This window comes from Haliotis asinina, chromosome 1 (genome assembly GCF_037392515.1).
Source record: "Haliotis asinina isolate JCU_RB_2024 chromosome 1, JCU_Hal_asi_v2, whole genome shotgun sequence".
Taxonomy (NCBI): Eukaryota; Metazoa; Mollusca; class Gastropoda; order Lepetellida; family Haliotidae; genus Haliotis; species Haliotis asinina.
The window spans coordinates 91,164,191-91,180,189 of record NC_090280.1 but is presented as its reverse complement, the minus strand read 5'-3'; the positions used below and the strand labels follow the sequence as shown (position 1 = coordinate 91,180,189).

Genomic DNA, 15,999 nt, shown 5'->3' with positions numbered 1-15,999 from the left:
ATGCTGGCTGATCTCCTTGAAGACCTGGGTGCAGTGTGTGAAGCCTACTTTGTAGTTTCCCCCTGCCATGATGTTGCTGGAATATTGCTAAAAGTAGCATAAAACCATACTCACTCATTCCTGTTGAAATGGTAGCTGGGAACTGAGTTGGAATCCCTGTATGGTGAAGTCCAATGTCAATGCACACTTATGATAGTTTGTAGGATTGGCAGGCAGAGTAACACCACAATAAGGTGTCTGCTTGACAGATACAGTGCCTGCCAATGAAAACCCCACTCAACCATGAAGATGCAGGTTAGAATTGTCATCTGAACCCCATGTTTGTTGTATGAGGCTACTAGTGAGATCAAGTGGTCAAGCATACTGACTTTATTAACACATATTGACATTGCAATTGAGTAGATCAATGCTTATGCTGTTGATCACTGGATTGTCTGGTCTGAATGTGAATATTTACAGATTGTCCGTACAGTTGGAATTGCTTCACGTGGTGTTTAACCAAGAAAAAGCAAAGATTACCAGTCTGATCCGATCCGACACCTACCACCTTAATGCAGCAAAGATAACAAGTACCATGTTTTTATGGTACAATGGGGGATGGAACCACCAAACTTCCACTGTCCCCCACAGAAACGGTTCTGACAAGATCATGCAAACCTTGAATTTCCACAACATGCAGATCACCCAAAATGTCAAATTTCAATAGTTGTGCAAAGACCTTTTTGCATTTCAGGTGCAGGAGTGACAAGAACATGAAACAGTGATAATAATTTATTTGGGATACCTGTATGGACTGGTATGAAGGTGTTGTGAGTTTATGTTCAGGAATGTTGCACATGGTGTACACACCCTTTGCAGACTACATGGTTTATGATACACTATATACATGGTTTGTTTCTGTAAGGAATTTCGCAATGACTTTGAAGTATTTTCACCGTTTCCATTTTCATATGGCCATGCAACAGCAGGGGATGGCACCACCAAACCACCACTGTCCCTATTGAAATGCTTCTGAAATATTTTCATGGTCTCCTTTTTAATATAGCCATGCAACTGCTAAAATATTTATCAAAAATTATTTAATTGTGAAATGTACTTAGTACAGATGTCTGCTAAATTTGATCAAGCTTTCATGCTGTATTAAGGTGTTCTTGAAACTACCAGCAGCAACAGGCACCTGCTATTGTGCACAGTGACATGTTCCTAAGACTGCTACACACACAGATACAAGCACCCACTAACAAGCTAAGACATACCGACAGTATAATGTCAGCAATAGCGGGAGGTTCAAATCTCATTCTTAAGATGAGATTCTGTGCCCTACAGGACACCAAAATATCATGTTTCAGTAATACCTTGTAACAGTTCCTTGTACCAAGTCAGTGACAAATGTGCTTTTTCTGAGAAAGCAATGGAGGCAAACATTAGAATCTAAATGATGCAGAATATGATTAACAAAATTCTGTAACTGAAAAAGACTATGATCAAATACACTGAAACAGAACACGTCCAATTTACACTAGTTTAAAAATGGAGCTAAAAGTTAACAGTGACAAGTTTGACACTTAGCCAGGATGAGAAGACAAAAATACAAGGTGAAAATAAGGCACTTCTGACTTCAATATCAACCCTGACACACTGAGTACAGAGAGTAGGGTTCTAACATTACTTTGAACAGAATTCCATCTGTATTAAGAACTTTCAGTTTGAGGGAGAAAACCCTCAAATAATGACAGTTTCATATATTTACTATTTTGTTAACCCATGAATGAGACTGTCCAACCTATAAACTAAAATGGAATTCCACCCCACAAACATAGGTTTCTTGCATGACCACAGGATGCAGTGCATTGTGACAGTGCTGGGACACCAGTGCCCCCGACAGTATCACGCAGTAGAGGTGTGTACACAGTAACATATCACAGCACCTGGGACAACATATTGTATTACTGTGACCTACAGCAATTTGACATCAGCGTGTAACCATGGTAACAAACAGTGACTTGGTGACCAGACAAACATATATAATAACATATAAAATGATAAACATACAAATGTTAAAATGTGACAGGTAAAAAAGACAATCAGATCATGAATTTGTCGCTTGGCAACCAGGCAGTTACCACAGGGCCACTGACTGTTTCATCCAGCTGTCGTCAAAGTTACAGATTGATCACAGACAGAGACCTTCAGTTGAATTAGTTAAAATGGGACAGCCACTATTCATTTCTTCATTCACAATCATCAATACACAGAAGTTTGTCCAAAATTGTCAAATATCACATTTTGAAACAACCACTGGGGATTGAGGCAGTCAATTCCCCAAAACAAGTCAGCTGTTTTGATGTACATGTTCTGACTAAGAAAGACATGGCGCTGCCTGCTGCACTCTATGCTTCAGTACTTCAGGAGTGATGTTCCTGAGAAACTAGAACACATCTATATTCTTGTATATCTGCTGCATCTTGACTGGCATCAGGTTTACAAAGTCCTCTGGGGTAAAAACTGACTACCTGGTATGCTCAGCATGGTAAGCTATCACAGTGTTAGGTACATTTTTTCACATCAATCATTTATCTAACCTGATGTAACCTAAATGCCTGTCACACCCATGAGTCAATATTGGAATCTGTGAGTATGGCCATGTCGAGCGCTACTTAGTAACACCCAACTCTGGGATCCGATATCTTAATGTATGCAGCTGTCAAGGTCAGCTGATGTCCCCTCATGACTCTGGGTATAGCATTCACCGTCTTGTCAGATTTCCAATTCCGAGCTTGGTGCGCATCGATCAAGGTGTTTTCCTCACATTCATCCATCCCATGGTTTTGATACGAGATCCATGGTCTTCTCATATCTCCCACTCCCAGTTCCTTGTGGAGCAATCAAGGAAGTTACCTCACATCCACGCCTGTCTTCGTCCATGTTGCTGTAGGTGAAAATATACTGATAAAACACATCATACAAGTAACCTGGCTCTCTTTGATGTCCATCTATGCACACACGTCTCACTTTGTCATGGATACACAATGTCTCTGAATGTCTATCATTGGTACACATATTATGTATGTTTGTGTATACATCCAGTGTATGTTATCTTCAGCAGGTTATCACCCACAACTGGACTATTATCTAGAGTATTAAAAAAAATATGGTTATAACATACTCAGACAGACCTGTATGTTGGTACGTTATAACTATAGGTAGTTATACGCATGTCAATCTGAATGTATAGCCAGTGGCTGAGGCCATTAATGGTTTACCCACTACATCCATCCATTCATTACAAACATGTTACAAAACATAGATAACTGCCTTATCTAAATCACACCTAAGATGGATCTCACCTAATCATGGTATATTTTTAGGATGTACATCATCTACCTATAGTGTTTTTCTGAGATTTTCTGGAGATAGTCTGGACTAGACAATCCAGTGAGAGACATTATGATTCTGAGACATATATCACCTACCTATGCTACGTTTCTGAGATGTATATCATCTACCTGTGGTGTGTGTCATCGTAGCATATCATCTACTCATGGTGTATGTCTGATATGTATATGACCTACTCGTGGTGTATGTCTGAGATGTATATCACCTACCCGTGGTGTATATCCATGAATCTTCATCCTGTTAGTCTCCTGACGAAGCATCTCCTCATAATCATCCACTGCCGCCTTCTCTTCATGTAGTTCCTCCTGCAGCCGCAGCTTTGCTAACTCCTCACGTTCTCGCCGAGCAGTTACCTGACAAATGACAAGATTATTCATTATATTACCAGTGCTGACATCTCTTGACTATAGCAGTCTCACCTGTTGACCACTACAATATGTTTTGTTAGTTTGTTGTTTAACACCACACTTAGCAATATTTCAGTTATATTGTAGCAGTCTGTGAATAATCGAGTCTGGACCAGACAATCCAGTGATAAACATTATGAACATCAATCTTCAATCAATTACAATGACATGACTTAACCATGTCAGCAAGCCTGACAACCAAACCACAGTAAGTCCCTCTTAAAACAGGCATGGGTTGCTCAAGGTATACCATATGCACATCTGACCTATCCAGTATACTAGCATAGGCAAGCAGTCTCACAAGTATATAGCTACATCTCACCTGTTCAGCCAGGTTCAGCTTGAGTTCCTCACGAGCTGCCTCCTGCTGTTCCTGGTCGCGGCGAGTCAGCTGACTGGCGATCTCCATCTCCCGCACTAACTGCTCTCGCTGCTCTAGGATCTCTTCCTCTCGTTGCTGGATCAATAACATCTTGTCTGAAATCTGTTCCTGTCTGCTTGCTAACACCTGTAAAACACAACACACCATCTGTGAACTACTACAGCACATCAGCATGGTACGACACAACACAAGACCAGAATGGCAACATATGGCACCACAGTGCTAACTGAATCACTTAACAGTCTGTCAGCAATATACCACATGGAGTAAGAGGTATCTGGAGCCAAACTCTCCCATCACACAGAACCCAGTCACACCTCATCCTCAGTGAGGAAGTGGCACCTTCTCCACAAAACCGTTGCAATTCCCCCAACAACCTATCTCAAAATTCCCCTCCCACAGCTAATCACACAAGTTCCAACTTTCTGAGTCTGCACTCACCTTCATCATGATATAGTGGCACCCTCCCTCACCAAGTTGTCCCACATCCTTGTCATGTCCCTAGCCTAAAGCTTGTCCCACACCCCACCCTGAGGGACTACCGCTAGTCGGCAGCCACCTCTGTGATACATTGGCACCCCTCCCTTTTCAAGTTGTCCTACATCTTTGTCACGTCCCCAGCCTAAAGCTTGTCCCCAACCCCACCCTGAGGGCTCAACCCCCTGTTTGCACCCTTCCCTCACCACATTGTTCCAAATCTTTGTCATGTCTCCAACCCCGCCCTGAGGGCTCAACCCCCTGTTAGCACCCTTCCCTCACCAGCATGTCCCCAACCCCACCCTGAGGGCACAACCTCCAGTCAGCACCCACCTGCATCATGACAAAGTGGCACCCTCCCGCTCCAAGTTGTCCCACATCTTCATCATATCCCCAGCCTGAAGGTTGTCGCCACCCCACCCTGAGGGCACAACCACTAGTCAGCACCCCTCCCTCACCAAATTGCACCACATGTTCATCATATCCCCAGCCTGAAGGTTGTCACCACCCCCACCCTGAGGGCACAACCACTAGTCAGCACCCTTCCCTCACCAAGTCCCACATCTTCATCTTGTCCCCAGTCTGAGGCCCCACACCCAGTCAACACCCACCTCCTGCATGAGCCTCTCCCTGGCCTGCTTCTCTTTCTCCCAGTCTGCCTCCCGTTTCTGCCACATCCTTGCTGCCTCATCCCTGAAACACAATGGACACTCAGTCTCTGTCCCCTCCATCAGAATAATGAGAGTTCCTAAGACATAGTTATAGGCCAGTTGACTTGGCACAGAATCCAGGACTTATGGGCCCTGTCTATACTTACTGGTAAAGCATGTCCAGCTCTGCCTCCCTTGCCTTCTCCACTCTCAGCTGGTCTTCAATCACCTGAAACAGCAAGTCAGTAACTTTTCAAATGAAGTAGGAACAAATTTCAGACTTCAGATTCTGCTTTTCTGAAAGTTGCTAATTTGCCGTGTCCCAGTAGAAGTGATTCACCCTGTGCACAGGGTGGATTGAAGTTGTTTTCAGACAAGGCAGCCAGTCAACAACAGTTCCCATATACAGTCAGGCCGCGTTAGTCCGGACCCCGACAATCCGATTCCCGCGATATCCGAACGATAGCTAACTGTAACCAATCTTGTTTACTATGTAAACTCATTACCTGTTGATTCAGTAATCCGGTGCTTCACTCTCCGTATCCGAACGTTAATCAGCGGTAACAGATTAGCTAATTACACATAGTTTTGCTTCATTAATCCGGCAGTGCATCAAAAAGGTTCGGATAATCCCTTCACACCATGAGCCCCATTCAGTGGTAATTGTTAAGTGACACTTGCGAGTTGAAGATGTCGTTAGTTTGTGATTTTGATCAATTAGTTGGTCTCACTTTTGGTTAGTTGGAGTAATACCTGTCATGGTTACTTCCTGTATAAAACACTGATCGTGTCAAAATGAGATCAGCTGACGCTTGTCAGTCATAATGGAAAAGTCCCGCCCCTAGGCGTAAAAGATGTGAAATTACTGCCGCACAAAGAAAAAGAGAAAACCTTGAAGCCAACTTTGATCTTATGTGTAAACATTTTGGTCAAGAATTCAGACAGTCTATCGGCAAGAGCACAATTTCGGACATCGGATATGTTTTGTGATTGGTATGAGCGTTTGACAGACAGATGCAATCACGTGGTTGACACGTGATCTCACTTCGTAACAATGCTGCTAGTCACAAGTATGCCAATGTCAAACTGACCAACGTGAAAGTTGATTTCTTGCCCCCAAACACCACATCGCACATTCAGCCAACTTGTATACGTTCGTATGTTTTTGTATCGCCATGTCAAAGGGAAGTAACCCTACTGTAGTTGTGTTCATAAAAGTTCATTTCAGTAGTCCGTACGTTTCACTATCCGAACGTTTTTGATGAAAAACGGACGTGTTCGGATTAACGCGGCCTGACTGTATATCTTCTTGTATGTATTTTAGCCCATATGTACCTGTTTCATCCATGTGGCATCAGCCTTGGCCTTCTCCTTGCGGGCTGTGTGGAGGATGAGGTCAGCCTCCTCCTTCTCAAGCAGAGCTTCCAGCAGTTTCCGGTCCTGTTCCTGAACACACAAGAAGCGTACAATCAACACCGTACGTGTTATGACATCCTGCACTATACTACTTCATGAAACATCCTATGTTATATATCAGTATGCTGCATTTTGTGTTATATATCTATAGACTATATATTGTGTTATACTGCAGTATGCTGTCTCTGTATGCAATAACCTAGCTTACAACCCTGTATGTAACTCACCAGCTCTTCCTGTATTTGTCGAGAGCGCCGCATCAGCTGGGCCTTGTGTTGCCGCAACAAGATTCGCCTGAAGCATACATTATAACATTCTGTTTCATATTTCATCCAATGGCTAGTCAGTTTTACTAAAAAAATCTTACCATGAAATAAACCAAAGTGAACTAGACAAAAAATCCAGACAAAGAAAGCATATAGGGCATAGATGGCGACCTACCCAAACTCCTGTTTCTTGCGAGCTTCCTCTGTCCTCCTCCGCGTGTCCTCCAACTGCTCCAACTCCCATTGTTGTCGCTGTAGACTGTCTTGCTCTGATTTCAACATGGCCGTCTGTGGAAGGAACAGGCACATTTGTACATCTCTTCACTTACAGTATGCACACAGCTTTCTTTGTACCTTGAATGTTACTACACTCATACTATCAAACCAGGCCTCTTTTTCCAAATTAGATCATAAAATTGAAGCCACAAGCCCACCTTACCATCATCTAAAGAAACATACTGGTCACATTATCATCAACCTCCAGATAAACTGCCCACATTATCATCACCCATCAGATAAACTGCTCACATTATCATCAACCCTCAAGTAAACTGCTCACATTAACATCAACTTCCAGATAAACTGCTCACTTTATCATCAATCCCCAGATAAACTGCTCACATTATCATCAACTTCCAGACAAACTGCTCACTTTATCATCAATCCCCAGATAAACTGCTCACATTATCATCAACCCCTACACAAACTGCTCACATTATCATCAACCCCCAGACAAACTGCTCACATTATCATCCACCCCCAGACGAAATGCTCACATTATCATCAACCAGCAGACAAACTGCTCACATTATCATCAACCCCCAGATAAACTGCTCACATTTTCATCCACCCCTAGACAAAGTGCTCACATAATCTTCAACCTCCAGACACACTGCCCACATAACTGCCCACATTATCATCCACACCCACACAAACTGCCCACATAAACTGCCCACATTATCATCCACACCCACACAAACTGCCCACATTATCATCAACCTCCAGATAAACTGCCCACATTATCACCAACCTCCTGATAAACAGCCCACATTATCACCCACCCCTAAATAAACTGCCCACATTATCATCAACCCCAAGACTAACTGCCCACAATATCACCAACCTCCAGATAAACTGCCCACATTATCATCAACATCCAGACTAACTGTCCACATTACCCCCCACACACAGACAAACAGTTCACATTATCACACACACAGAGACAAACTACCCACATTATCACCAACCTCCAGACAAAAAACCCACATTATCACCAACCTCCAGACAACCTACCCACATTATCACCAACCTCCAGACAAACTGCCCACATTATCATCAACCTCCAGACAAACTGCCCACCTTAGCATCAACCTCTAGGGACAGAAGTCACACACACACTACTATCCACCTCCCAGACATGTGCCCCTCCTCAACTCACCTCTTCCTCCCTCTTCTTCAGCTCCTTCATCTGCTCCTTAAGGACCTCCTTTAGCCTCTTCTCCTCCACAAGTTTCTCCTCTGCCCGCTGCCTCTCTGCTTCCACAGCAGCCTGTCTCTCCAGCTCCATTTCCTCCTCGTACTTCTCCTTCTCTCGCCGTGCACTCTCCATCCTCTGTCAACAGCAAGTGTAGAACAACCTACAGTACTCATGGAAACCTGCCCGTCTTCATGTGATACTGTCAGTCAAATATTAGATTAAGCCATTTAAAAAACAGCTCAAAAATCAGTAACTACAAATTAAACATTAAAGGGATATCTGCTTGCACCATCCTCTAGTAATCAAGAAGTATCGTGTATTTGAACAGTTTTATTCACAATGGTAACGTCCAGGGCTCCATTCAACAAAGAAATGTCAATAAGATATTTATACTTTCCTCACTTCAACAAATCACATGACAATCAAAGCGTTTGATTCATTTGTAGAACTGTGTGCTGATCACCTTGTTTCCTTGATTATGTATCAATGCTGTGCATGACTATGAGGAAGGGTGACTGACAGACTGACTTACCTCTCTCTGTTCTTCAACCTGGTCCGGCCATGAGTTGACCACATGCTCCTGCAGCAGACTCTGCTCCACCTGAACAAAAACATAAACAACACTGTACACTGCAAACACAACCTTGTCAATATATCTAATAAATAGTGGAAAACTGACAAAGTTTTATGGATAGTGAGTGAGTCTAGTTTTACACCACACTCAGCAATATTCCAGCTACTTGGCAGTGGTCTGTAAATAAACAAGTCTGGACCATACAATCCTGTGATCAACAGCATGAGCATCAACCTATGCAACTGGGATACAATATGTGTCAACAAAGACCACGAGTCTGACCACCTGATCTTGTCAGTGGCCTGTTACAGTTCACTGAAGATCAGTTTTAATCCAGATGTTCATCGGTCTTTATATGGATAACTTCTTTATTTTATATATTTCAATATTTAAGAAGTAGTTGTCCATAAACATTTGTCATTTTTGTACTTCCCAACTTCTATGATGCCACTCAAAGATGGTAAATACCCTCATTAATACACCTGCACAATCCATCTGTGAACTGATCATGTTCATTTCACATACCAATGTACATGTTCCATATATTCTCTCATCCACTGTATTAAATTTCCAGATACTATTTATTTTCCAAATATTTCAGTGAAAAAGAACAACCAGTTCAGCCAACCAGTTTCAGTGGCAGGGTGATTAGTGATGTCCTTCAATTATGATTCTGTTGTCATGGAAACCATTATCTGACCATTATATGATGACATTTCATCAAACAAAGATCTCATCTGGAAGAACAAACCACCTATGAGTGACAGACATTTTGTCATTGACATAGGGACACAGATAAGAGAGTAGGAACGGTAATCATTAATTCCTTAACAATTGGTGATGGACTTTACTAATGATAAAATGGACAAGACACTGGACAAGTGTTTGTCCAACACATGAGTTAGCTCACCTTCCTGATGTCTGGGTTATTCTGCTTCCAGTGTTCATACAGCTTCTCTTCTGCGACCTGCACACATCATTGTGTATGTACAGCAAAACTTTTGTGCTGGCGAGGACTGAGTGAGTGAGTGACAAATGAATGCTCAAAACACTCGGCTACCCCACCACCCCTATAGACAAGTGTCTGTATTTTTTAAGCTCTCTTAGCTCTAAAAGAGTCATAAATTAATGTTAATGCAGACCTGCCAACTCTCATGCCTTTGACTTGAGGTTCAAGGTTTTTAAGCATTTGTAACGCTCTCACTGCAGACATTGATAATCTCACACTTTTAAAAAAAAGTTAACGTAAAAAGCCAATTTTTCACTCATTTTTCACTTATCAATATCCACTTTTAGGGTGTTAAAAAGACTACTTTTCTTTAGCTTCAGGGGGGCTTTGCACCCTTGACCCCCAACCAGGTCTCAGCCCTGAACCCCGGCGTCTCAAGCCTTTTTTCTTTGGGGGGTTGGAAGCTCTGGTTAATGTGTAGCACTTACGACTATCAGCGCTAAGAAAGCTTTGAAAATCTAGGCCAAGGACTGCACAGCACTACCAGTATACAGGTATGAGGCAAAAATGGTTTCTAACAACATGTATTGCAATAATTTTGAATTGGGTTATAAAACCAAAGATCTACACACAAATCTCATTCCTAAATGATGTTTCACTTTAAAACTGATTCATAAAACAACAGAAATTTGGAGGTGATTTTGTACTTACTTTGCAACCCCCAGTCCACCCCATCCATATCTAAGGCTACAAAATGATGATAAGTAATTAACAACATTCCAGCAATATTCCGACTGGGGACTCTAGAGATGGGCTTCACAGACTGTACCCATGTGGGGAATCAAACCACGCTTCTTTGGCATGACAAGTGAATGCTATAACCACTAGGCTACCCCACTGCCCCAAAATGGTGGCAACTGATCATGTCATCTGGATGCAAAATCAGTGTCATACTCCTAGGCCAAATGTAGAGATATCATGAAAATCAGGTAATATGATACACCCAGCCTTATCACCCATACTGCATATCCTGACCATGTTGAACACCAGTGCTTGTCACCACACATTAGACAATGTGATCAATTCTCAAGCAGTTTGTTTATGAACATGTTGACACTGTTTCAACAGTGGACTGAACCCAGCTAGTTTTTAGTAACCTGATACCTCCTGTTGCTAGTTCCACATCAACAAGACTTTTTGGAGGGTGGGAGGTGTCATACTAATTACTGAATAACACGTTTACTGCTGCTGAGAGATCCTAAAAGATAGGGACTTTTCTAGCATTTGGACTATGTCAGTAAGTGTCAAGCACAAAGTGAAGGTTAGTAGTCTCATACAGTCAAGCAAGATTGCTGAGATTAAATCTAACCCAGAATCCCCTCTGGGTAATTGCAGTGAGTACATTATGTACAAACATACCCGTCTAGGAACTGTGTTGTACTACTCACAAACGTCCTGAGAAACGTATAGGACAGATATCTGTTATTCTGATTTAAAAATAAACTGAACAACCAAAGAAACACAATTTTAGAAAAAGAAATCTCATAAAAGTAGGCATTCATATTAATGTCTTTTATTAAAACAAATGACAAAAAGCCAGAGTTGCGGGTTCTTTTGCTCTACAGAATGTATCATAAAGAATGCAATCTCAAAACAGGACACCAAGCATCTAAGAGTTACATGTCTTACATGTTTTCTTTTCTCCTCACGAGCACTTCTCAGTCCATCTGCACGACTTCTCATCTCCTCCATACGACTGTAGTTATCCCGTGAGTACCCCCGCAGCTCAGCCTGAAGAGGCAATTTCAGAGATATCTTATGAGTGCATTAATGTGTAACTGAGTGTACATGATTAACTAGATAATTTAAAGATAAACCAAGTGGTATCTGAGTGAGTGCATGAGAGAGTTTTTGAAGCTCATGTTTCAGGCAAACTTTTAGAAATAATTACAGCATTATAACGACAGATGACTCCAGAAATGGGCTCCACACATTGTACCCTTTTGGGGAATCAAACCTGGGCTTTTGGCATGATGTGCAAATGCTTTAACCACAAGACTACCCCACTGTCCCAAGCTGTATCTGAAACTGATGGTGAACCAGGGAGAAGGGGGTTTGTTTCTTCACTGCTGCCAGCAATAACATCATCATCCCTGGAGACCTAAGAGATGTTACTGCCATATTGGAATACAACGACACCTTCTTTTACCTCATATTGGAGATTCTCCTTGTGTATGAGCTCTGCTAGTTTAGACCTCCTCCGCTTCAAGCTGAGAGCTTTGATATCCTTCTCTGTCCGTGACTTGTAGGCATCCATGCTGCAATCAGGGAACATTAGATCAAATTCCATGCATGGAATTCTGTCCTGGATGTACTTGTACCTAACTCGCAACTGAAACAGTCACTAAGACTGATTTATATATAGTGCGAGTAAGGTTAGTTATCATCAGCTGATGGATTAATGAAATAACAGATTTGAAGTGATAACTGTGACATATTGCATCAGTTTTGTGTGTGAAGAAATCCAATAAAATCATGGTGTCTAACCATGGATCATAATCAAAAAGAAATCAGGCAACCAGACAAATGACCAGAAGATCCCGTTGCCGCTAAGGAAGTCAACTCTGAATTGTGGTAGCTCAGACAACAAAGCAAGTCCTGAAGAAGGGTTTCACAATATCCAATAACGTTTGAATGACTTGGAAATGACATCAGTTTTACCATGGAGTGATAGTGTGGGGGTGTTATAGTGGAAAAGACATAAGTGATGCATGTCTTGAACGTTTGCCAGCACGGTTATGGTGCTAACAAACCCAGAAATCTTGGCGCTGCACTGGGATTTGAACCCACAATTATTGGTATCTGACATTCCCAGCAGATGCTTCCCATCACTGAAAAACTACTTGGTAACATCTGAAGGCATGATAAGCATTGGCACGCAACATACTGACTGCTGATAGAAATGTTCCTGACACTGAGAAACACCATGCCTATTGTTCACACATCATATCTGTCACTGGAATTGAAATGGGCTCTTTCACGTCCCCAAGCAAACGTTCTATCACCGAGCTACCCTGATGCCCTGAACACGTAAAGCTATGTACCACCTGTCCTGAAATGACTGATCAGACATCCAAGTTTTCTTCTTAGAGGCATCAATGTCCATCTTGTTGAAGTGGTCAGATGCTTCTGACCACTTCTGTCTGAAATCTGACTCATGATTTCGACGATTAACGATTGCCTGTTCATATATATTGCGTCTGCTTGTCCAGTAGCCAGGGATTGTGGGTAACGCCATTCTGAAAAAAACAGGAAGTTTGTTTGAAAATACAATCACAGTCTGTAAACAGAAGCCAAAATATTATCAAATGATATGTACGTACCTCCCATACAAGTTCTGCATGACAACAGTCAAGTCAATAACAACAAAAACTGACTCTTGTATTTGAACAAAAATGTTACATGAAGGTTGTTTCTGTACAAAGCATGCAAGTCCTTTGTGAACAGATACATTATATGTAATATGGGCTGAACAACTCTTCTACCCTTCTATCTGAACAAAATTCCTGAGCTTTTAGCAAATGTCTTTAATGATCACTGACAATAATGGAGTCATCTTATTTAGTTCACTACTGAGCATTAATTGATTTAAAATCTTAACTGAATCTGCAAACTGAAAGCAATCATTATTTAAAGTTATTGTCATTGCTAACTGTTGCGAAATATGGATGAATGAATCAAAACATTTCGGATGTCTTTGGCTAGTTTCAACAATGATAGCAGTATGTATTCTTAATCAACCATCTGTTAACAGTTTAAGTAGTAGGTATCTTCCTAGAAGTCTACATACAACTTCCAGAGAAACTGTACGTTAGTACAAGTCGTTCTACCAGTCTGTGGCTGATTTTGCACCAGGCTTCACAAATCTAACCAGTGCACATATTAAGTATGGAACACTACCGTAATATCTACCACTCCTTGTTACCAAATCATTCATCTTTACCATGTTTAGGCACACCAAATATTTTAAAATATTATCAAATTTATAAAGGTTTAAAAAAATACTGTATTTCCTCTAAGAACTTCACTGGTCTTATCTTTGCAACAGACTTCCAGGCCTGGTGCTTACGAGTATTGGGATTACTGGATAGCAGAGCTGTCATAGGCATACCAGGACCTATAAACAATTATCTTACTAGGGATCCATATATATTTATATAATGGAACCCTCTAATTGCAGGTTTGACAATAACATGATCTCCATCAACCAGTGCAATGTGGAGGACAGGAATTATTAATCTAAATTCTTTGGATCATAAAAATCTATTTTTGGACCAAGGAAGAATACATTCATGATAAAAAAAGAAAGAAGAAAAACTGAGGCCTAGCACTTATTTCTTAAAACTGCTGCTTTACCCCACAGCACTTGTTTGAGACCAGGCACTTTTTAAAGGAAATATGTGTAAGCCTAGTTCAGTGCCCCAGTCACTGTTGCTGTTTGTAAAACACTGACTGTCACAATGGGAAGAAGTGACTCTCCACAAATTGTGGCTTGAAATTCATAATACAACACTGAGTAGTATCCTCTGAAATAGCATGCTGTCAACATTATGCATGATATGCATATTAAGTGTGAGAACCTTGATTTGCTTTGTCCAATTGTTCAGAGATGTATTGATGACAACCATTTCCTACACTATCTTATTTTTGCCACAAGTCTAATGTGCCATTTTAAATAAACACATTTTGATATTTTGACTTGTCGTCAGGTCTTTAACACAAAAAAACTGGCTATTAAGACAAATGTTTGAGAAATTCCATCCTAAGCACTTACCATGCTTACAGATATCCACTACAGATAACCAATCTTTTGATAAGTGCAGACAGTAAATAAACATGATTAACTAGTTAGGTATTAAATACGATCCTTCAGAAAACACCTTAAAATGACAAATAAATTTTCAATTATAATCAGTGCATATCATACCATAACTCACAACAGCTCAAGTTAGACTAGCACGGTTCAAACTTGGCCAGCAGACACCTTACTAAATATGTTGAACATGTATTGGTTCAAGTGAATTATGCCTATGAACATGAGTAACATGATTAATGACAGACACATGTGAATGCAAAGTTGTTGCAATGTTTGGAAAAAAGGCAAACCAAAGTGAATGAGCAATTGCAAAGCCATTATGAGAACACACCTCATCGTGCTAAAAATCTTACTTTATATTTAGGGATTTCATGTATTCAAATTTAGTGTATAAACCAACTATTGTTTGTAAATCCCTCAATCCAGTTTATTTTAGTGCCTCAGGTTAGATGGCAATATGTTTAATTTGCCTAGAAATATATCAAGGTATAATAAAGGATTATCTATCGGAAGTCAGTCATCGCTTTTACAGCGCTGACATTGTTTGAAACATTACAAGACTGATCATGTTCTCAAACTATCCCAAGTGCCAGTGCAAAAACATCACATCTTCCAAGTGTACTTACATATTTTAATTATCGCCTCGTAGTTAGATATTTCCGATGGATATATGACTATTTCTTAAACTTTCCTCACTTAATGCCTGAATATCTTGTCATTATCATATTTTGGAGCATAAATTTCGTTTCGAATGACAACAAACTGGTTCATGGCGGGCGTACGGCGCATGCGCATATATATTTAAAAACGCATTATTTGGAAGACATGAATCTTGTTCGAATGAGGGTCGTGTCCTTCGAAGTCACCAGAATTAATGTACATTTCTACATAAAAAAAGTTTTAAATAAAAATATGAAAAGATATAAAATTAAGTTAAAAACAGTATCAGTTATTAGACGTTGTAGATATGGTTACAACTATTAGTATCCAAAGAAGTAACTTATTCCAACACACCTTCATTTCATCAGGGAGACTATATACAGATTATCCCTGAATTCATGACTCATACGTTTGTTGCAATTATTCTGTGCAGCAGTCTATGCTGAAATCATCGTGATTTTGTGTCTTG

At 40.8% G+C, this 15,999-nt stretch overlaps 1 protein-coding gene across 2 annotated transcripts; it reads right to left on the bottom strand.

The window, feature by feature from the left end:
* Positions 1-756: 756 nt before the first annotated feature.
* On the bottom strand, positions 757-15,684 carry LOC137255191 (trichoplein keratin filament-binding protein-like). Of its 2 annotated transcripts, none has more exons than XM_067792610.1 (15): positions 15,497-15,684; positions 13,102-13,293; positions 12,204-12,312; positions 11,684-11,785; positions 9,956-10,012; positions 9,004-9,072; positions 8,433-8,606; positions 7,170-7,282; positions 6,956-7,022; positions 6,648-6,758; positions 5,480-5,541; positions 5,274-5,355; positions 4,126-4,311; positions 3,606-3,749; positions 757-2,929 (listed from the first exon to the last, which is right to left on the bottom strand). In XM_067792610.1, exons 2-15 carry the CDS (start codon positions 13,290-13,292, stop codon positions 2,900-2,902), a joined length of 1,497 nt encoding a protein of 498 aa, XP_067648711.1. In that variant the 5' UTR covers position 13,293; positions 15,497-15,684; the 3' UTR covers positions 757-2,899. The 2 variants fall into 2 exon arrangements, with proteins under 2 accessions (XP_067648711.1, XP_067648704.1); XM_067792603.1 differs by having other exon boundaries at positions 13,099-13,293; positions 15,497-15,673.
* Positions 15,685-15,999: the final 315 nt, after the last annotated feature.

What these genes read in the sequence shown, in the direction of transcription:
- LOC137255191 (XM_067792603.1), bottom strand. Translation starts at nt 13,292, where the DNA reads ATGGCGTTACCCACAATCCCTGGCTACTGGACAAGCAGACGCAATATA. An exon ending in ATGCCACATGGATGAAACAG is followed by an intron (nt 5,542 to 6,647) that starts GTACATATGGGC and finishes TTGCTGTTTCAG; the next exon opens with GTGATTGAAGACCAGCTGAG. An exon ending in TTCATGGATATACACCACGG is followed by an intron (nt 2,930 to 3,605) that starts GTAGGTGATATA and finishes TTTCACCTACAG; the next exon opens with CAACATGGACGAAGACAGGC.